This window comes from Rhinolophus hipposideros (genome assembly GCF_964194185.1).
Source record: "Rhinolophus hipposideros genome assembly, chromosome: 20".
In the NCBI taxonomy this organism is placed as follows: Eukaryota; Metazoa; Chordata; class Mammalia; order Chiroptera; family Rhinolophidae; genus Rhinolophus; species Rhinolophus hipposideros.
In genome coordinates, this window is record NC_138066.1 from 16705076 (window position 1) to 16729248 (window position 24173).

The 24173-nt window shown below is 32.6% G+C and overlaps 1 protein-coding gene across 1 annotated transcript in view; it reads right to left on the bottom strand.

Annotated features, from left to right (window-relative positions):
* The window catches only part of TAOK1 (TAO kinase 1), a 136194-nt gene that overhangs the window by 22127 nt on the left and 89894 nt on the right, over nucleotides 1-24173 (bottom strand). Inside the window, 9 exon segments of the mRNA XM_081027076.1 lie at nucleotides 3242-3481; nucleotides 4450-4653; nucleotides 7263-7391; nucleotides 9044-9280; nucleotides 13554-13688; nucleotides 15567-15770; nucleotides 17858-18025; nucleotides 20556-20637; nucleotides 22267-22360. Of these exon segments, the coding sequence (XP_080883202.1) occupies nucleotides 3242-3481; nucleotides 4450-4653; nucleotides 7263-7391; nucleotides 9044-9280; nucleotides 13554-13688; nucleotides 15567-15770; nucleotides 17858-18025; nucleotides 20556-20637; nucleotides 22267-22360 (1493 nt within the window).

Here is a 24173-nt window from a genome sequence, read left to right on the forward strand (position 1 = left end):
GGTATTAGTGACTAATGATATTATTACAATTGGTCTTTATCTTAAGGGAAAAACTAGGCAGCAACACACTTAGTAATGAGGTAAGAAAGTCATAGGCAGTCAGGGACAGGACCACAGTAGAAGACATCAAGGCTCAGTTTCAAAGTACAACGGGAAAGTCACAGGCAGTCAGGATGCAAGGTGGAGGACATCAAGGCCAAAGAAAAGTTTCAAAGTAGCTGAAGGAAAAATGTGAAGGGAACTGGGTGGGAGGGGCTACCACGTCAGACTGCAGAGTCAGCCAAGAAACCAGCCCAGGTGGCGGGTGAGCGCAGGGGGAGGTGGAGGGGGCGGGGTAATCAGCTTCTGGAAAACAACTTAAAGATTGCAGACTCAAGGACGTATAGTCTCTGGTGCAGCTTAGCCTGCGGGGCATTCCATTTTTGGATCCCCCTCTCTCCGGAGAGCTTTTGTCTTGCTCTTTACAATAAAACTGTACTGCTTAAGCTTTGCCTCTCTGATTCGTGTCACCATTCTTCAGCAACTGGGAGATCACCATCCCAGGAACACACATGGACACCCATATCATTATATCAATAACAGTTTACTCTTTAACACCACAAGCAAAAACTTAAAAGTCAGTTAACAAATCTTTCAATGTCAAACAAAAGTTATGGGGTGAGGGAGGGGACAACCCTTCTTGGGCTGATGATAAATATGGACTACATAAACATTTCTGAAATAAAATGATTTGGGTTCAGAGACATAAGAGTTTTGGCTTTAGTTTTTGGTTAATCACAGGTTAGGCATCCTATGAACTCAGGTTTCAACAAAACTCAGTAAGGTGAAATATATTTCTATAAGGCATATTAATCAAGCTTACAACTGAGAATATATTCATTTACTACAATAAGGCAGAACCTGCGGTTGAAATTATTTTACCTAATATAAATACTGCCAGATATTAACTGGCTGATTCAGTGAGCAATAAATGCCCACCTCATACTGCAACATCAAATATAACCTGAGGCACTAAGTCAGTCACACACCTTTATTCTGTGAAAGGTTAAGGAATATCTGGCTAGAAAGAGAAACTCTTGGTTTAGCCATGCTTAATAGCACTGATCTTAAATACTGTCCTTGGTTAAAAACTCTTCCAAGTTAGACATTCTCTTCCACCTCTGTATAACAGCCTCCATTCTTTTAAAAGTTTTTATTTTTAAAATATTGTGCCAAGAAAACTGTAATCATTCTGTATCATTAGCCTAATGAGAAAAAGAACTCCTTGAAAAAAATTTTTTTCCACTTACTGATTTTTTCAGTTTTATTGAAAAATAATTGAAATACATCAATGTTTAAGTTTAAGGTGTAGAGCATGATGGCTTGATTTACATATATGTATCATGAAATGATCATAATAGGTTCAGCTAACATCTATTTCTCATATAGAAAAATGGTACCCCAACTACCACAAATCCTAGTCAACTTACATAAGTGCTCAAACTGAAGCTCCCTTAACCCCCGTTAAAGTCTTGCAGAATGTTGGAAGAGGCAACTATTACTTAGATAAATAAAAATGGGATAATTTGGTGTTAAAATCTAGTCTTTTGTTCAGATTGAGCAAATAGATAGGTATATACAACTAAGAGAAACATAGTGATTTTCTTCCCCATTAAAGTAACAGAACAATTTCCTTTATGGGAATTGTTGAGCTCATTTTTCATAAGAAGAAGGCATTCCATTCAAAGTCTGGCTATGATTGCAAAACATTATTTTTCTCATTAATTTCTGTATAGTATCTGTGAAAATCATACTAGCGTTTACAAGCTTTCAAACCGAAAAGGCTCCAACAACAGGAAACAGGAAGGGTTAAAGATTGAATAACTATCTATCCCAGAGAAATGCAGTCATATCAGATTTATAGTATGACTACAGAAAACTACTAAGGTTTTAGCTTGGTTTACTTCTGGTTGCTTCTGACTTTAAAACCATAATTTCACAGACATGTTGTTTTAAAACTCTACTCTGTAGCCAAAAGAGTATATACTTCTCCACTAAAAAGACAAAATAAATCTGAAAGATCACTACGAATTCCAATTTTTCTAAGCAATGACTAACGAAGGTTATGTGGATAGTTAACATAAGCTACACTAAATGTTAATTAGCTGTTTTGAAGACACAACAAAGAGAAATTTTACTCAGGTTCACTTTACTCAGGAAAGAGTAAAGCAGCTTTGCTTCAATATTTTTTCAGGACAGCTTGTATGAATGGAATTGGGGATACCACTGGGTGTGGTATAGCTTCCAGATTTTGACACAGATTACTTCGGTGAATGAATTTCACTTCATTCCAGGACAGTTATTCAGTTCAGACCAAGAACAGCTGTATAGTTTAATTATCAAATAGTTTTAAAAGGGAGGAACTGTTTAAAAAGGAAATATTATGGGACCTGGGCCTTACTGGATATAAATAAAAATTTTAAATGTGAAGACATGTACAGATAAATTGAGGTACTAATATGGATAATAGCCTATATAATAGGTGATTTTTTGTGTATTAAAATTCATGTGACTATACTTCAAATATTTATTACACGTTATAAAATTGGAAAATTTCTTGGAATTGTTAACTCTGGTTGGCTTTGGTGAAGAAAGCTGGACCAAGCAGCTGGAGGGGTAAAGGGGAGAGAGGGAAACCTTTAACTTTATAATGCACTTTGGTATCAATTTCATACCATGTGAATAAATTCCTCTATTCAAAGTAAATACAAAGTTTAAAGTCTTGAAATGATTCTACTATTCCTCTTAAGATGAGTATAGACAATGAAGGGGAAGAAGTTAAGAAGGCATTTGCATCCATTGGCTTCTGTACTGATTAGGAACTTAGTGTCTTTTTTGGATACAAATCACATTTGGAAAAAATAAGATTCCCAAACTGTATTACTTAGAACAGAGAGAAGCCAACAGTTAGCATGCTGACATGTAACATCAGTATTGAACATTTGGGTACATTTAAAATAAGAATTTTTATTCTTTGTGGCACTTCTTACAGTTAAAAGTTTTGGCCATTTTTTTAGTACTCTGTTGAGAAATGCATAAGCAAAAGTCCATGGCTACAGACACTCCACTAACCAAACATGCTAAAAGTGAAAGAAAAAAGTTTATTCAATTTATTTACGGTAAACATCTGTCTTAAACATACACTGTTTACGTGGATACCTTTTATCTCTTTTCCCTGTCAAGAAACTTAGGTTAAAGTTACCTTCAGGCTCTTAGGCTGTTGTCGAACCTCCATGACATGCTTTCGCCTTAGTTCTCGTTCTCTTCGCTTATTATATTCCAGCTGGTTAGTGAGTTCAGTTTGATGTTGCAATCTGATCAATTCACAGCGCATCTTCTGAATTGTGTTGAGGTGGCGGAACTCCAGTTCTTGCATGGATTCATGCTGTCGCAGTAACATGGCATGCTCTAAGTCCTTTTGGGTCTGCCTTTTATTTAACTCCTAATCCATAACACAAAAGACAAAGGTATAATTTGCTGCTGTATAATGCCAAGAAAAAAAATCCTAAGAAACAGAATAACCAGGAAATAGATGTAATCCTCTGATTCAATAAGGGCTACATAGTAAATATTAGAGTTTTATGACTTCTACTGTAGTAAATGGGCAATTAGTAGCACAAATTTCCTTATTCTATTCATTTACTATTCATTAATACTATTTTATACATAAGCTTAAGACATCAAATCTATCAACAGGCCTAATGTCTTTCCTACTTTTATTGTTTCCTAATTTTATATTTGAAGAGGGCTCCTAAGTCATCCTTTGAATTTCTTCAGAGTATATTATTTAATTGTATTACAAGTAATATATCCAGTGAGAGTAGAGGTTAAGATAATGAGAACAATTATTTTTTTCATTGGTATGAGATTTTTCAGTTGACCAATTAATAATTACATGATTATAAAATGTGTTAAATGGTTACACATTTCATGGCACCCATTTCAGATCAAAATGCATAAATTATCCGATTCATTTTCCCATATTTAAAAATTAATACTAATTTCATTCATGAATTTAATATTTATTAATATAATATTTATTGAATGCCTACTATAGGCCAGATACTAGGGATATAAAGACCTGAACAAAATCTGTGACTTCATATAATTTCCATTCTAGTGGGGGAGAGGGACTTCCTCCAAAAAAGTGTGTGTGTGTGTGTGTGTGTGTGTGTGTGCGCGCGCATAAGAAAGAGAAATACAAAGAAAAACATTTTAAAAAGGGAGAAGGATTTTGTGATCAGGGAAGTCATTTCTGAGGAGAGATATGAAGGAAAGGAGAAAAGAAGTCATGGAGATCAGGGGAAAAAGGATTTAGGCAGAGGGAAATACAAGTGCAAAGGCCTGGAGGCTGGGAGATGACTGACTTGTTTTCAGGAAAGATGCTGATTTCCTATCACTCAAACATACCTCCCTGACAAGGTCCTGTTCCAAGTTATGGCGCCCAAGTAACATTCTTCTCTTGAAGCGACGGCATTCCAGCTCTAGGTATTGTCTCTGACGTCGAAGGAGATTAGCCTCTTCTTCTGCTTGGAAATGCTGTATATTCTCCTTCTGCTTTGAAAGCCACTCTTGTTTTTCTTTTTTTGGAGTGCTCTGGTTTTCATTCAGCTCCTAATAACATAAAAAACAACTCAGTTCAAAATACATAAAAATTAACTATATGAATATACCATTTGATACCTGGTAAATTTAAATAAAAGTACTTTACCTATGTCCTCTCTAACGCTCAGGCAGGGCAATGACCTTAAATTAAGGAGGTAGGTAATATTTTCCTTTCCCTTGAATTACTCATGAAGTAGGACAAGAAAAGAGAAATGTATACTAGAAAGTATGCATACCTTTTAACTCTGCACAGCTACATTTATGATGGTTTGGAGCTTTAAAAGCACAAAATGATTAGTAAGTGAAGTAAAACACATTTTTCTTTAAATCCTGAGACAGAGGCAGTGCTTTCAGGTAGAATTCACATGTGAATTGAAATTAGAACTAAAATATAGTTATGTTTTGCTTTTTCGTTTGACAGTCTAAAATAAATATTGAGTTTTCGGAAAAATTACGGATGGACTCAATATAAAAGAACTGGAAATTAAATAGAAAACCACCAAAACCATAAGAGAATAGACACTTTTCTTATGAATGGTATTTAATATTCGGCATTAACCACTGAACAAATCAAAACCAATGTTTTTCTACAGCATTTTAAATATCATCTCTCAAACTACCTAAATAAAAATGCATTTATATTGGGCAAGATGAGAGCATTGATGATACACTCAATGAGGCAAACCCTAGAATGCTAATTAATACTAGTATATTTTCAATCTAAAAAGCATCAACATTGCACAGAATATAAATCAGCCACCTTTTTAAGTATGATTTTTCAGAGACGACTACTAACCTTACAGTCCTTCCCCTGTTATTCAAGAATGAGACCAATTCTTTATAACTTTAGCTCATAAGATATTCAAACACATAAAATAAAAAGCACATAAATTAGTAGCTCTCATGGTAAAGGTGTATGTCTATGCACTCTATGGGAAGAGACAGGGATAACATAAGCACATACATAGAGAATCACCTGCCAAGGAAATTCCCCACCAAGACTCTGGTATGTCCTTTCCTCTATCCCAGGGGTGTCCAAACTTTTTCAACATTTTTTTAACAAGGGCCATATGCGGTAAAATACACAAACATCCAGGCCACTCACTCGAGGTGAAGTACGTATTGCCTCACCTGGTTTATGTAAGTAAACTAAATATATTTTTGGAATTTGCTGCGGGCCAATTAAAAATGGATTGCGGGCCACAGTTGGCCTGCGGGCCACAGTTTGGACACCCCTGCTCTATACAGAGAATCATTATTCTCAATAGACACACACAAATCTGGCTTCTAAAAGAAAATGAATTTATTAGTAGAACTGTAAATTACATGCCTAATGGCTTATCTAAACCAATGTACCCATAAAACTAAATTCTCATTTCACTGGGAAGCGGAACCATGGAAATGCATTTTGTTGGCTATTTATTTAAGTTGTGAACCCTATTTACAATCTTTTCAAAACTAATGTTCCAGTATAGAGTTTGGCTTCTACATTATAGTCATGGGAACATATTACAGGTTATACCCTTAGAGTTGGAAAAGTCATGTCAATGAAGCTCACTTGGCAGGGTATATATATATAGCAAGTCTTTGTGCCACCAATATGTCCATAATAAGACTTACATATGTAATTATAAGGCAAATTCCTACACACACAAAAGTATTAATATCAAAGAGATTATTATCAAAATCAATTAATTTATCAGTGTGCTAACAATTAATTTTATGGACTAAAAATTTTCAATCACTCTGTAAGAGGGGGTATAAAATTGAGACATATCATTTTTCTGTCCCGAACACTGTCCTGAATAATTATCCCCTTTCACAAATTGCCTTGGAACAATTAAGGCTTCTTTAACGTTAGACTACATATGCTTTTAAAAGAAGTTCAAGAAAGCAGCGAATGAAGGGCAAATGAATATGAAATCATGTAGCCATAAAGAAATAATCAACATGTTCTCCTATTAAAGAAAATGTAATGAGCAAATATACCTTTTATCCTCACTCTCTGTTAAAACTGGAATAAGAACAATTTATTATAATCTTCTGAGCCAAAAGTAAGAAGGAAGTGTGGCTTACTTTTAAAGAAAGGAATGTCTGACTTTTTATCACAGCTCAAATATTTTTATTTCTAGTGAGCCAGTTACTTAATAAGTGCATAAAAGGCTATTGTAGATAAAATAATTTATATTTTCAGGAGATGATTCTTTTTTGAGTCTACTCAGCTGAGGATTCTCAGTCCATTACAAGTAGTTGATTATAATCAATGTCTTCATTCAAACTGATATACATTTAGTGGCCACAAACAACAGAAGAAAAATTTATCCTGCATAGGGAATATAGCTAATATCATAGGGAACATAGTTAATAATATTGTAATAATTATGCATGGTGCCAGGTGGGTACTAGTCTTATCAGGGGGGAATCACTTCATAAATTATATAAATGTCTAACCACTATGCTGCACACCTGAAACTAATAATATTGAATGTCAACTGTATTTGAAAAAAAAATTATTTTAAAGAGAAGAAAAATTTATCTTAATGGTTCTAAGAGTTGATCAACATTGAATATGGTCAATAATCAGATAACTGGCTTGAAAATTTTTATAAAATAAGTACCTCCTTAAGCTGTTCTTTTCGAAGTTTATATTCTCTTTTCTGGGACTCCAAAAAGCTATTCAGTTCTTTCTTCTGTTGGGCCTGAATATGTTGCTGGAATTTTTTCTCTTCATTGGCCATCACTTTAGCCTGTAAGAAATTTTTAAAAATTGATCAAATTAATTAAGTAGATACATTTAAAGCAGCAGTTTAATACACATCACAAGGATATTTTTATTTTCCCAAGAACATAAAACCAATATAAGCATTACCAAAATAAGAATTCCCCCAAAATTATTAATAAGTATTAATCAGCATCTTTATTATTTGAATTTTAGAGAACCAGTAAACTGGAACTCTTTTACTTTAAATGTTAATCTTTAAAATGTTGATCTTTAACACGGTCAAAAGTTTTCAACTTTTTCTTTCCTCTCATTTAACAGGAGTATGCCCTCCTCCCGTTAAAATAAAACACATATACATTTATCTAAAAAACATAATTAAGTCGTGATCTTTTATCTAGATTTACGTGTGTATTCAATAATAGATTTATCTTCAAATGAAACACCGACCTTCAACTTATATACTAAATAAGATGAAAATGTTAAATAAGTTATATATATGTGTATATATATGTATATATACATATTTTATATATATTTATTTATTTATATATATAAATATATATATAAAATAGTTTATATATATATATATAAAAAATAGTGTTTTATTCCTGATTATGTAGTACATATCCATTGTAGTACATTTAGGAAATACAGAAAAACACAGGAACAAAAATCTTATATGATTTCAGCACCCAGAGATAGCCAACGTAAACATTTTGGTGCATACCCTTCCTAATTTTTTCTATGCATATGTATTTTTTAAACAAATCTATAATCACATTACACACCTTGTTTCATGAATTGCTTTCCTAAATATGTTTCTAACTCTTCCCAAGTGATTAAAAACACTAGCCAATGCCCAACAGTATTCTAAATATCTGTACATTTTTCCCCAAATTATTTCAAAATCAAATATTTATTTTCACCATAAATTATTTTGCCACCTTCTCTACTATTGTGAGAGAGTTGTTCTTCTTTTCTTGGGGAAAAGGGTACAGCTATGATAATACCTCAATTTGGACTAGCCAGACATATTTGATATTGCATGAATTTACTGAGAAGCTTACATTTTACTTGAAAAACGTGACTATCAAAATAAAATGCAACAGATGGAACACCAAAAACAGAATAAAACTTTTCACATAACAAGAATCTTTATAAAATATACCTTTATCATATACTAGAATGACAATTATTTGTAAATAAAAACATGGGCTACATCTTAATTTAAATTTCTCTTAATTTATAACCTCTAACATGTTCTGTATAATATTGTAATAATCTTCAATTATTCTGACATAAAAATCCTGCTAGACATTTTAAAATGCTTCCAAAAATATATACAGAAGAAAATTATGATTTTTTTGAGACCTAAATCACCTATCAATGGATGATTTATCAAACTCCTCAAATAACCAGAGTACCCCTGGACTAGAACAGTTGAATGACTTACCAGTGTAACATTGTAAAACTGTCAAGTGTCAGGAAATGATCCCATATCCATTGGTTCCCACACTCAGTACTTGATATTATACATATTATATAAATATTTCTCCCTTTCCCCAGTTGATTTGCTTTGTTCTGGGGAACAGATACCCTAATATCAAAATGCTACCTTGGTTAATTGTAAGATGATCACGGCTAGAATAAATAAATTAATAATACTGAATCAGCCACCTCTTTTTCCATAGCAGCCTGATGTTTCTTGATAAGTTTTTCCATTTCTGCAGCAAAATTGTTACGCTGAGTTTCAAGATCTTTGTCTAATCTGAGGCGATGTTCGTCCATCTCAGCCTTTAGCTTATTTTCCAGAGTCATCAGCTGCTTTTGATGTTGCCGCCTCATTCTCTTATAGCCAGACATCTGTTCTCTAAGCTCAGAATCCTGCTCATGTTCTTGCATTTGCCTTGTAACCTAGACACACAATGGAAATAAAATAAAATAAAGCAAAAACACTTGTTTTTTCAAAAGCATTTTAGATCACTCTACTCATTAACTAAGTAGGCAATTAAACTAAGAGATCCCAGCTAGCAGTTTCCAGATAAATTTCCAGCAGGTCTTTTAAACAAATAGACAAGCTGGTTCTAAAATTTACATAGGAATGTAAAGGACCTAGAATAGTGAAAACAAACTTGAGGGGAGAAACAAAAGTTGGAAGATGTACACTTCAGTAATCAAAACAGTGTGGTTGGAAGGACAGGCTGACTACATCAAAGGAACAGAATAAAATTTAAAAACAAACCCATACATATTCAGTCAATTGACTTTCTCCCAAAAAGTCAAGTTAATTCAAAGAGGAAAGGAAAGTGTTTTTAACAAATACTGCTAAAACAACTCATTCTCTGTATAAAAAAATAAATAAACCTTGACTCCTATATTACTCTACACACAAAAATTAATTTGAAAAGAATCATTTAACCTAAACATAAAACCCAGAATCATAAAGCAGAAAAAAACAGAATTATCTTCATGTCGTTGGGGGTAGGCAAATATTTCTTGGGCAGTACACAAAAAGGACTGACGATAAAGAAAAAATGTATAAATTAGATTTTTTAAATTGAGGGGAAATTCACATAATATAAAACCAATCATTTTAAAGTGAAAAACTCAGTAGCATTTAGTATATTCACAATGTTATACAACAACTATCTAATTACAAAATATATTTATCGTCTCAGAAGGAAACCCTGTATCTGTAACACAGTTGCTCCCCATTCTCCCCTTCTGGTAACCACCAATCTGTGTTCTGTCTCTATAGATTTAACTATTCTGGATATTTCATATAAACAGAATTGTATAGTATATGACCTTTTGTGTCTGGCTTCTTTCCTTTAGCATGTTTTCAAGGTTCACTTATGTTGTATATCATGTATCAGAGCTTCATTCTTTTATATAGCTACATGCATACACCATAATTTGTTTATCCATTCATCTATTGATGGATATTTGTATTATTTCCACCTTTTGGCTATTGTGAATAGTAATTTTATGAACATATGTGTACATGCACTTGTTTGAGTACCGGTTTTCAATTCTTTTGGGTATATACCTCGGAGTAGAACTGCTGGGTCATGTGGTAATTCTGTGTTTAATTTTTTGAGTAATAATCAACTGTTTTCCACAGCAGCCAAACTATTTTACATTCCTACCAGTAGTATGCAGGAATTCCATTATCTCCGTAAGCTCTCCAACACTTGTTATTTTCCATTTTATTTTTTTTTAATAGACATCCTGGTGGATGTGAGGCAGTACCTCACTGTGATTTTGATTTGCATTTCCCTAATGACTAATGATGTTGAGCACCTTTCATGTGTTTATTGGCCATTTGTATATCTTCTTTGAAGAAATGTCTATTTAAGTCCTTTACCCATTTTTTTAATTGGGTTGTTTAAACTGGATTTTAAAATGATAAAAAGTCAATTTCTCATCAAGACAAAAGTAAGAAAAAGAGGGGCCAGCCCGGTGGCTCAGGCAGTTAGAGCTCCATGCTCCTAACTCCAAAGGCTGCCGGTTCGATTCCCACATGGGCCAGTGGGCTCTCAACCACAAGAGAGAGTTGCCAGTTCAACTCCTCGAGTCCCACAGGGGATGGTGGGCTCCGCTCTCTGCAACTAAGATTGAACAAGATTGAACACAGCACCTTGAGCTGAGCTGCCACTGAGCTCCCGGATGGCTCAGTTGGTTGGAGCGCATCCTCTCAACCACAAGGTTGACGGTTCGACTCCTGCAAGGGATGGTGGGCTGTGCCCCCTGCAACTAACAACGGTAACTGGAGCTGAGCTGCGCCCTCCACAACTAAGATTGAAAGGATAACAACTTGACTTGGAAAACAAAAACAAAAAAGGCCTGGAACTACACACTGTTCCCCAATAAAGTCCTGTTCCCCTTCCCCAATAAAATCTTAAAAAAAAAAAAAGTAAGAAAAAGAATAGGTAAATCACAGATGAAGAAAAATATTTGCAAAATAGATGTGAGATATAATACTTGTATTTAGACTATATAAAGAACTACAAATCTATATTAAAAAGATGAACATCTGAATAAGAAATCAGGCAAAAAACCTGAAGAGACATTTCACCAAAGGAGAGATACGAATGGACAATAAGCACATGAAAAGGTGCTTCTTATGTTGACATCTTTAGTTATAGGGAAATGAAAAAAACAAAAACAAAAAAACCCCACTGAGATTCTATTTGACACCCACTAGAACAGCTGAAAAAAAACAGACTGACACCGCCAAATGTTGGAGAGGATGTGGACCAGCTGGAACTCTTATACATTGCTGAAGAGAATGTGAAATGGTACAACCAATTTGGAAAACTGTTTGAGAGTTTCTTATGAAGTTAAACATACCTATACCCTACGATTCAGCAATTCCAACCTTAGGAATTTACCCAAAAGAAATTAAAACATCATGTTCACATAAAGACTTGTGCAAGAATATTTATAGCAACCTTGTGTGTAATAGCCCCAATTGGGATTCAAACCAAATGCTCATCAATAGAATGGATTAAAAAAACTTGTAGTATATTCACACAATGGAAAACTACAGTAATAAAAAAGACAATACAACAACATGGATGAATCTCAAAAACATTAAGCTGAGCAAAATAAGCCCAAGACAAGGAGTACATTGTATGTGATTCTATTTATATAAAATCCAAAAACTGTTAAACCTAACAAGAGTGAAGAAACAGAAAGTGGTGGTCACACAAATGGGGAAATGACTAAAAAGGGGTATGAAGGGAACTTTCTGGGATGACAAGAAATTTTATACATCTTGGTTTTGTTTTGGTGGGTGGAGGTGATGGTTAGCATAGGTATGTACCATTGTAAAACTCGTCAAACTGAATATCTAAGATTTGAGCATTTTATTGTATGAAAAAAATCTAAGGCAGAAGAAATTAGACTGAGTTATGGTATATGGTAAATATACCTGAAAATAAGACCAGGTCTTATATTAAGTTTTGCTCCAAAAGAGCAAAACCTCCAAAAGGGCTTATGTTCAGGGGATGTCATCCTGAAAAATCATGCTAGGGCTTATTTTCTGGTTAGGTCTCATTTTGGGGGAAACACGGTAATGAATAATATATATAGCATGCTTATCTTTGTACATAAATCTATATATTCTCTGAATTTTTATTTGAAGTAAATGGAATTATTAGGTTTAAGGATATAGATCTTAAGTTTTCTAAATCCATAACTTAAGTGTCCTTAATTAATTTGAGGGAGCCAAATTTTGGGACATAAGACTTGCTTGGGAAGCAATATATGCCAAGTAACAAAGATGTTTTCCCACAGCTGGCTCTTTTCTAGGTATTTATTAAAATAGTCATTAAAAAATTAAACAATTTTTGCCACTTGCTCTGTTCAAAGAGTTATTTACATGTTCCAGAATAGTAGAAATGACCTGAATTATGGTGGGTGGAGGTGTCTTTGATCTCACGTCATATGGATTCATGGTAATAGCATGGATTTATAAAATCTGCTTATGTAGTGGGTAACTCAGATAACTCCCATCTCTTTTTTTCTTTCTGTCATATTTTCCAGTAGCCTACTTTTCCTGTAATGTCTTGATGTAATTTCTTTCTGTTCCTAGTATCCTTTGTCACGTTTTGGTCCTACTTATCTGACTGATTAAGGTTATAAGTACTCCACTACACTAGCATTCTTGTAATGAACAAATAATCCATTTTTATTGCTATTTGGGAAATCGAAAGAATTACACTGTAAGTATATCAAATTGGATTACCTAACATTTCCCAAACATTCTCCCTCATTTTGGTTAGCCTCAGCATTTCCTTATTGTTAATTCTTATATGGAAATCATATTTCTCCCTGGTGCCTAAAACTGACTTATTTAAAGCTCAAACAATTTGTTTTACAAATTCTTCCTTTATGGCCTGAATTAAAAGTAATCTGAATTCCTACTTAGTACCTCGTAGACTTCTTAAGCATTTAATATATTCTAATATGTTAGTTATTTGTGTATGTGTCTTGAAGACATAGTTAGTTTAACACCTCTCAGAGTGCTCTGTATAATCTTTCTCATAATAGGCACTTAAATGCTAAATGAGCCTTCTGCAAAATAAGCCCCAAATACAAAAAAATAAGATATAATTGTACTTGAGCATAGGTACCAAGGTCCAACATGAAAAATATACTTCTAATTTGGGGAGGTACATACTAGTGATGCCGTCCGTATAGTAGCAAAGTGTTCTCGATTACGATAGTGTGATTTATGACGAGAGACTTGGGGTGGAGATTGTGGATCCGATGCTCTGGTTCTAGGATCTCCTTCTTCTCGGTAATTTTCTTCCTCCTTGACAAAGAAAGAGACGATAATATCTGAGGTGAACGGAGTTCATTTGAACTTTCAAGAAAATTAGTTTAAACACAACTTGATCAACAAATCTCAAATACATAATTTTAAAAGCAAAAACAAACAAAAATCGAAAATGCTGACATTTTATTTTCAACATAATTAGAATCAGGAGACATTACCTCCTCAGTGTATGAAATAGTACACAGATTCATATATAAGGCTAAATTTATATCCTACTCATTATATGCAAAATTGAAAAGCTTTAATATAACTTAAAAACAAAAATGATGAAACATATATCCAGTATTTCAAACAGCAGTAATAAAATTAATTACTCTAAGGCTATTGGGTTTTAGAAGTAATATAGCTTAAAAATATCTCATAATAAAGAAGAGGCCCAAATTTCCAGGTATAAAACAAATAAGTCATAGGGATGAAATGTACAGCATATGGAATATAATCAATAATATTGTGATAGTGTGGTACGGTGTCAGATGGTTGCTGGACTTATTATGGTGATCACTTCTTTAGGTATATACATGTTGAATAACTGATGTACACCTGAAACTAATATAATATTGTATGCTAGCTATATTTTAATAAAAATATTTTAAAAATGAAAAAAAAATATCTCATAATACTTCTGCCATTTGTCCAAGATAAGTAATCAAAAGATCATTGTAAATATTTTAGGAACTGATGTCGTTCCGTATGTATTATCTTAGTTCATTAACTGAAGAGGAAGTCAATTAAATAGCAACCAACTAATTGTGGGACTAATTTTTTCTATTGCTGATTCTATTGTCTAGGAACATAAAAATTAAACATGATTTTGCTCTGAATAACACTACCAGTTAACTAATCATTCCTAATAACTTCGTGTGTCTGTTAAAATATATATATAATTTGCCATTTTAGCCATTATTTAGTATTCATTTCAGTGGCATTAATTACATTTTCAATGTTGTGCAACCATTGCTATTATTTCCAAAACTTTTTCATCACCCCAATTGGAAACTCTATATCCATTAACAAAAACCCTCCATTTTATTCTCTACTCAGCCCCTGGTAACCTCTAATCTAATTCCAATTTCTATGAATTTGCCTATTCTAGATATTTCATATCAATGGAATTATACAATATTTGTCTTTTTGCATATAGCTGATATCAATTAGCATAATGTTTTCAAGGTTCACTCATGTTGTAGCATTTTATCAGAATTTCATTCCTTTTTGTAGCTGAATATTCCATTAGCTGTATATCCCACATTTTACTTATCCATTCATCTGTTACTGGACACTTGCGTTTGTTGTACCTTTTAGCTAATGTGCCTTCTAACATTTTAGGTAATACTTAAAGCTGTAAAGTTAAAAAGGAAGCATTCTTATTGATTGCTAAAAGGAGATACTTGACCTTCAAATATTTTTTAAAAAATTTAAATTTTTACACGCCAAAGTGCAAAGAATAATGTAGCAAACACCCATATTTCTGATACCCAGAATTTATAATTTTCTGCAGCTACACTCAGTTTTATTTCAGAGATATAAACATTACGGAAAATGCAAAGGTCACTTTTGATCATCACCCATCCTAACCCTTTCTCCTACTCCCTAAAGGCAACAATTTTCATGAATGTCATGTGTATAGTTAGTATTTTTAAGTACTTTATTTTCCATCTAAGTAACATCAAATAATATATTGTATAATATTGTATAATATTTCTGTATTTCTTTCTTCTAAGATATAAAAACATTCTTTTTCTATTCTCAAAACATTAGCTTCTAAAACATCAAAGAAAATCTCTTAAACTAATTAGATGAAGAAAATTATTTACCAAACTTGAAATTTTTTTTCACTGAAACCCAAATACTCACAGGTTTTAAATGGATAACAGAGCTATTAGACATCACGGTGTGGTCTCCCTCCATCATGTCTAGCTCACTCTTGTCATCTGAGGCATCTGGAAGACTGTTAACACTACTGCTTTGGCTACTGGCACTGATGGACATGCTGGGAATAGACTGATTACTTCCCACACTGTTCACTGTTCCTGTCCGTCCAACACCATGATCTTGTTCCTAAGGGAAAAGAGCATTAGGTGAAAAATCTATTATTTCTTTTGAATTCTTGAGTATAATGACTTAGCACACTGCTTGGCACACAGTCTTTAGAAAGTCAGAGGTCTATCATGAGAAATTTGCTTTATTTGTCAAGACCAGGAAGTTTACCAACTATTACTTAAGAGTAAAACAAATAAAAATGACCAACAAGTAAATAACAAAAAACCCAACCAACTGTGTAAAAAAGTCAGCTCATCAGTTTTGGGTTTATTTCCAAAATGCAGCATTTTCTCTAAATTGTTAGACATTTTTTGAAATATATTTCTACCACAGATCTCATGGGGTATATATAGAGAGATTCTGCTCATTTCTCAATGATTCTCATGGTTAAAACAAGACCAGTCAGACAGAAAAAGCAGAGAACCATATGATTTCACTGATATGTGGTATATAAACCAAAAACAACAAAAGAACAAGACAAACAAATAAGAAACAAAAACTCATAGACACAGACAATAGTTTAGTGGTTACCAGAGGGTAAAGGGGTGGGGGATGGGAGATGAAGGTAAAGGGGATCAAATACATGGTGATGAAAGGAGAACTGACTCTGGGTGGTGAACACACAATGGGATTTATAGATAATATAATACAGAATTGTACACCTGAAATCTTTGTAATTTTACTAATTGTCACCCCAATAAATTAAGAAAAAAAACAAGACTTAAGCATCTTTTTAAATCCTGTAAACAACTCCATTTTATTGATTTTTTTATTGAAGCCTTTTATAAGTATATTTTCCTTTCTTCCTCAGAATATAGTCTCTAGTCTATACCACCAAAAAATTAACATTATCTCCTATCTATTTGTGTGTAAATTGAAAATTACATATTACATATATATTTAATCACAATCCTAAGAATGTTTTTCTGAAGTAACAAGGCAAACAATGGTATTTGGACACCAACATTATAATGGTCCTACCATTATCAAAATTCTGTAAGATATGCAGAATTTAATAAATATAGATACATGGTGTATACACACACACACACACACACACACACACACACACTTTTTTTATATCCTTAGCCTAACAGAGATGCTATTATAGATTTAACTACATTAGAATTTTATTAATTTTACAACTTTACTAAAGTATTTCACATATTTAAAATAGCCCCAATTTTCTAATGACAACTGTAAGAACTAAAAAATAAAAACAAACCAAAAAACTCAAAACTTAACTTAAGAAAGTCTTGTATTTTATAGTTCATTAATTATTTAGTGCTATTAAAAAGAAAAGTGACTACTGCTCCTGGTTTCAGAATGCAAAGTGATCTCTTTCACTGGAAAGCAGTACAAAAGAATCACAGCTTTGGAATTCTGACAAGAACGAAGAAGAAAACTGAAAATATTTAGAGTGAAAAAAGATAGTGTCACTAATAATAAGCTTTACATACACATTTCTTTATGAGGAAGTTCTTTAACATTTTGATTGCAAATTTGTATTTCCATTCTCCCTAAAAGCAACATGGAAAGAACTTGGCCTTGAAAATGAGTGATACATGAATTTGAACTTACACCCTCTACCGTTGGTGAGTTAGTTAACCATTCTGAGCCCTGCTTTAGTCATCTGTAAAATGAGTATTTTAGAATTGTGTAGATGAAAAGAAATTGGGAAGAACTGAAAAGAATCTACTCTTGTGACAGAGAACGCTTGGAAAGTTTCTAATGACTTTGGAGTAAATGCTGTCAACTTCTGGAGTCTATAATTTCAAATACTTCCAAAAGTGTGTTCCATGGAATTGAACAATCAGGTAAAAAAGGGTTCAGTGGCCAAGTAATTTGAGAGGGACTAGATTAAATAAAGTTGAACAGGTTTCTTTAATAAAAGACTTTGCAGAGCTGTACTATGCCAATGTGTGCACTATAAAGGGATTGGGTTTAAATAATGCAAAATCTTTTTTCCTATCTGGGATCTTATAGGACAAGTGTTAAGAAGACACAATCTGGGAACCACTGATCTAAAAGATCTGTGGCAAGACAAAGTGCACAAGGAAGCTGATAAAGAGAGCTCAAAATTTGAGTAATTTCTAAATTATTACCTCTTCTTCTTCCTGTGCTTCTACTGCTGGTCCGTTATGTGCCTCCTGGAAAAGGAGTTTCTTCATCTTTCGATACTGGAGATTGTCTAGCTCTCTTACTGCATCCTTTGTCCTTTGAATGAGATCTATTAACACTGTTTCAGGGCGCTCCCGAAGTACAAACATGTGCTACATAACAGTAGAAGGTAAAAGTCAGGTTGAAACCTATATATTTTTTCAATTTGCATAAATATACCATTTCTCAGACCTATCCTAAGTAATCATGATAGATAATGCATATAATCTATAGCTCTCTAATTCTATTACACTTCTGACTTCTTATAGTTACAAAATTGTCATTTATACACACACACTCTGTGTCTACATAACTGCCCCTGTACATTTTATAAAAACTTTGAACATGATACCTTTGTTGGTCAATTGAAAATGCAAAGTTGAAATAATAAAAAGTTCTAGTTAGTTAAATATTAAGAATTAAGTCTAACTAGAGCCCTAAATAAAGGGTAAATAAAGGTTTACATATTCTTAGAACTGTCAATTTCACAGAAAAGACCTGTTCAGTTCTGAGTTACGAGTATATTAGGTTTCAAAAGGAATGTATTTACCGATGGTGGTTTTATGTCACATGAAATTGGATATTATGGGTTCCTTTATAGGTTGCATAAGCAACATTTCATAAAACACTAGCAGTTGATTAAAAGCCATCATATTATTAGTGATTTTTACCACTAACATTTAATAAAGCTCAACCGTATCAAATACAGGAAAACAATTCCACCATTAGAATTACCATTGTTACATTTTGGTATGTTTCTTTTATTTTTATTTATTCTTTTACTTTTTAATTTTTTTCAATTACAGTTGACATTTAGTATTATATTAGTTTCAGGTATATAGCATAGTGGTTAGACATTTACATAACTTATTAAATAATCCCCCCAATAAGTCTAGTACCCACCCAGCACCATTCATAGTTATTACGATATTATTGGCTATATTCCCTATGCTCTACTTTAGATTCCCGTGTTGGTATATTTCTTTTCAGAAATTTTCCATGTATAGATTTTGTTTTGTAGATACATAGTTAGCACATAGATTGCAGAAAAATACCTTCTACCTTGAGTTCATGAGATGCCCTTGAATTCTTGAAACACTTTTACTTTCTTTGATAGTTTAAATTTATTTCTTTTCTATGCAAAGAGTTGTAACTATGTATTTTATTCTACTTGCACTGTCATAATATTATGTTACTATTTCAAACTCATAAACATAATTCCAACAGAACATTTCATCAAACATTTATGCCAAAATTATTTAACCTTTACCCTAATTCTGGATCGTTACTTCTAATTTTTAATTCTGAGATAAATACCTTCATACATTAAAAAATTTTTTCTATTAATTTTTTTTCTTATGATGGACTGCTACAGAAATGTAATTGGGCCAAAGGAAAAGACGCACTTGATAAATATTTTCTGTCATTTCCAATAAGGCTGTGCCAATACACGCTATGGACCAGCTAAATGAATACTATATGCAGACTTTGGATATAATCCCCAAGTACCAAATATCTGGCCCTGGTTGATTGGGTTATTATCAAAGGAGTTTATACACAGGCAAGTGTAAGAAGCCAGTCACATTCTTCCTTTTTTTCCTGAACCTTAGCTTCTTGGTATGTGCCACTATTTACAATATTCAATCTTATAAAAAATTAATGTTTCTAAGTTTGATAGTTTTCTACATATAGAGTTTGCTCATTTTTCACTAACATAACTCCTAGCTATATTAAACCTTTTGTTGCTATTATGAGTACCTATTTATTCCACTAGTGAAAATAAACTGAACCTCTTTGAAATTCTAAAACAGTCATGGAATAATAGACTGTTTAAATCTTGTAGTGAAAAATCAATAAGATTCCTTAGGGTCACAAAGAGAGAGTCAAATCCTACTTACTAATGTCTTATCTAGATGTTCTGAGAAGTACATTAAGTTCAACAGTACTATTATTGCTATTAATAAGATGGTGAACCTCCAAATGAAATGAGTTTTTGAGAACAGAGAGCATATACCAATCATGTATTTAAATTAGGCAACCAAATTTATTAAAAACTTAATTGAATTTACCTGATTTAAAAAAAATTTCATTACTAAGTTAGAAAAATATATTTCTAGAAAATAAACAAAAATGATATACATTTTTAAGTTTCTTTTGAAATCTTTTCTCCCACAATATTTATGTTAATATATTACATGTAATTTCTCTTTCATATTATTTTAATATAGGACAGGTCAATATATAAAGTATTATATTATAGATATAAAAATTAAATTCAAAGTTAAATTGTTTTACCAGCTTTGAAATATAACATTATTCCATATAAATTAAATTATATAATTATGACTCATGAATATATTCTTGTACATATAAATATTTAGCAAATTAGTACTATTTTGAATTTTTCACAGTATATTTCTATTCAGCCATGGTAAAAGCAGTTAATCAATTTTGGGGGGAAAAAAAGGAAAAAACTTAGCATCTAAGAAAAGTTCCAAGAGAGAACAGTATATAAAATTAGTATTTTAGTAAAATCTAGTAAAGCATACTTAATACGGATTCAGAATCAAAGAGGAATAAAGCACATCCTTTAAAATAATTTCTGAGGGGTAGAAAACAGATTTAGAGTACAATAGAACTGACCTTTAAAAGTTCCTCTGATGTAGGGCGATCTTGAGGGATTTTCTGGAGGCAAGAATCTACAAAGTTGCGAAAATAATCAGACCTATTGTAAAGGAAAGTATCAAGTGAACATATTGCTATTTCCTTTAAAAACACATCCACAAATCAACTTATGTGCCTATTGGTGGGAGGGGAGATGGAATAGAAATTATTAAAAAAGCAGACATGATAAACTGTATTTCATGTAAGTCCATGAAAACCATCTAAAGCAACCAATGAATCTACTACTTTTCGAAGATAAACTTGTACAGATTATTTAAAAATCCTGTTCCCATATATTTAAGTATCATAACTTTTTCTAAATTGCGGCAAAATTAAGGAAATCAATCTTTTTCTTTTTTACATTCAAATCTAAGATAACATTCTTCTCAATTTTTTTTCTCTTTTCTCTAAGCCATCTCTTTCTTGTTCGCCCCTTGGATCATCTTTGTATGTAGCATGTTTCAGAACATCACTCTGCTTTAGAGGGAGTATTTTTTTATACCTGAGAGTATTTGGTGTCTCTGAACAAATGGATAAAACCTCCATTAAACCCAGAAAACCAATTAAGATATTTCTTAAAACATTAGAAGTCTGCAACATATTATTAAAGCGTGTTATTGATGAGAGTTCAGTGAGTAAGGCAGTTAGTAATAATTACTCCATCAATGTTTGTCTTCAATAGTCAAATAAGATTTTAAGTTCTTTGTAGTCAAGAATTCTTTTTTGAATCCACAAAGTATCAAACACAGTGTAAAGACAGTCTGTGTTCAATATATTTATTACTCATATGTACCATAATACTAAATTCTGTGCCAAAAGATTACTTCTATATATCTTTTACATAAGTAGCAAAAATCTATGAATGTGCCTTAATTATGTAATCTTTAAAATCTTTTAAAAAATAAAGCATTGCTAATATATATGCATCTACTTGTAAATTTTAATATTTTTTAAACATACTAGATAGTCCTCTAGAATTTTTCAAATGCTAGACACACCTGAGGAATTAATTTCCCATTAAAATTTTCTATCACTGGTAAAAATCCTAATTTTCTAAAATTGTCAAACTGTTCTACATAAACTTCTTTACAGAAATAAACTTAATTTTATCAAATCAAGAAAGCACTAGGAAAAAGAACATCAGAGCACTATGAATAACAACGTAATAACATACATGTATGGCAATCTACATATTTTAGTTATAAAACATTAATTTTAATCATGCTATTTATTATATAATCAGGGATATGTGTTCCTAAAGTTCAATATATATGTATATAAATTTTTGTAAAAAGCAATACTTTTTGCTTCCAAGTGTCATCACTGACATATACATGCTATAAGAAGCAGACATAATAAAGGATAAAAATGATATAAGGGTAAAATAAACCTACTTTATTTTATTTCATTTTATTTTATCTTTGCCAATAATTTATTTAACACAGGTTCACTGAGGGAATTTCACAAACCAAAAACATACAGGATAATGTCTCTGAACAAGCCAATAAAAACATACTCCAAAGCAATGATGGATTAATTACACTATTGTTCCAGGAAATAAACATATTTTAATATCTCTTCAGCTAGTAATATATTTTGCCTAGTTGAAATGAAATCAATTGATAATATCATTAAAATGCATTTAATTTGTATTATACAATGTTGACTAATATATCTTAGCAATACTCACCATTCATTAGACTGTAGTGTAGGGGACTCATTTTGGGCTATGTGATATAAGGCACTCATTGCATTCATATTAAATAAAGGAGGCTTCCTTTCCGCTGTAAGAAAAAAACTTGCCTATTAAAAAACGTTCCTGTTAAATAGGGGCACACAAGTATTGTTAAAGTTATTTTCTATTATTTTATTATTTTATTTTTTTTGGTTGTTGAGAGCCCACTGGCTCATGTGGGAATCGAACCGGCAGCCTTCGGAGTTAGGAGCATGGAGCTCCAACCGCCTGCGCCACCGGCCGGCCCCTATTTTTTAAATAATCTCAAACTTAGCAAAAAAAATTACAAGTAGAGTTCAAAGAACATTTTCAAGTGAATAGAGCAAATTGCTGACCCGATGCCCCACCATTCCTAAACACTTTAGTAGTGTTTATTTCCTATAAACAAGAACATTTTACTAAAGAACCATAATAAATCCATTAAATCAGGCCATTAATACTGATAAATAACTACCATGTAATCCTCAAACCTCATTCAAGTTTCAATCAAATGTCAAATAATATCCTTTGTAGCAAAAGTAAGTAAGCTTTGATCATTTGCATCCTTCAAGGAAATTGTTCATTTTATATAAGTTAAATTTATTAACATAAAATTGTTTATAATATGTCCCTATAATCCTTTTAATATCTTAAAAATCTGTAGTGATGACACCTCTCATTCTTGATATTGGTAATTAGTGTCTTCTTTCTTTTTTTCCTGATCAATCTCGCCAGAGGTTTATCAATTTTATTAATTTCCTCAAAGAACTAGTTTTTGACTTCACTGATTTTCTCCAGTTTTTGCTTCCTATTTAATTGATTTCTCCTTTGATTTTTAAAATTGTCTTTGTTCTGTTTATTTTGGGTTGAATTTGCTCTTCTTTCCCTAGTCTTTTAAAGTGAAAGTTGAAGGCATGACATTGACAATTTTTAAGATACAATACTTTTGAATGTCCCTCAATATGGGTTCAACTTATGATTAAATTTGGATTATACATTTTTGGCAGGAATATCACAGAAGTAAATATTATATTTTTCTCACTGTATTCTATAAGGCAGCACATGATTTTGAATGGTCTTGTCATTGATGTTCAATTTGATCACTTAAGGCTGTGTCTGCCAGGCTTCTTCATGGTAAAGTTATTCTTTTTTTCCTTTGTATTTAATAATTATTTTGTGAGAAGGTATTTTGAAGCTCTACAAATAACCTGTTTTTCATAAAACTTTCATTTTATTCTTTTATTTATTGTGTGGACTTGTAGATTTTAATTTTATCCAATTAACTAAACTCTGACAAAGGTAGGTACAGGAGAATCATCCATGATATGGGACAAGGCTCTCCAGTTACTCTCCCACTTGGTCTCCCAGATCAGAATGACAGTCTGTTCAGAGGAACAGTGGGACATGGCATTCAGGTATGGAGGACTAAAACTCTGGCCTTGATCCTATAGGTACAATGGTTCAGTATCCATGGCAACTTTATGGAACATACTACGGTGAATAATGAGGATCTACTGTACTTGGAGAAGGAAAATCAGTGAAGAATGCAGAGAGCCCAAGTAAAGTGGTTCCCAGTGAGAAAAGTTTCCAAATAGAGATACTGGTCAACTTGTCAGGTACAGTAGCGAAAGCAGGGAGGAAATGTTGGTCCTGTCCTGCCTCCATCACCACCCTGGAGAAGGCCCCATCACCTGCTGCCTGGACAAGTAGGAGGCCCCATCACCTCCAAGAGGTAGGCCCCTTTTGCCTACCTCTATAAATAAATACAGCCTTGAGACTTGTCAGAGCAGAGTATGCATTCCTTCTTAGGAATATAATGAGAGGAGAAGGGCTCCTCCCCTCTGCTATAAAAAAGAGGAGGAAAGGAAAATATAAAGTGGTAG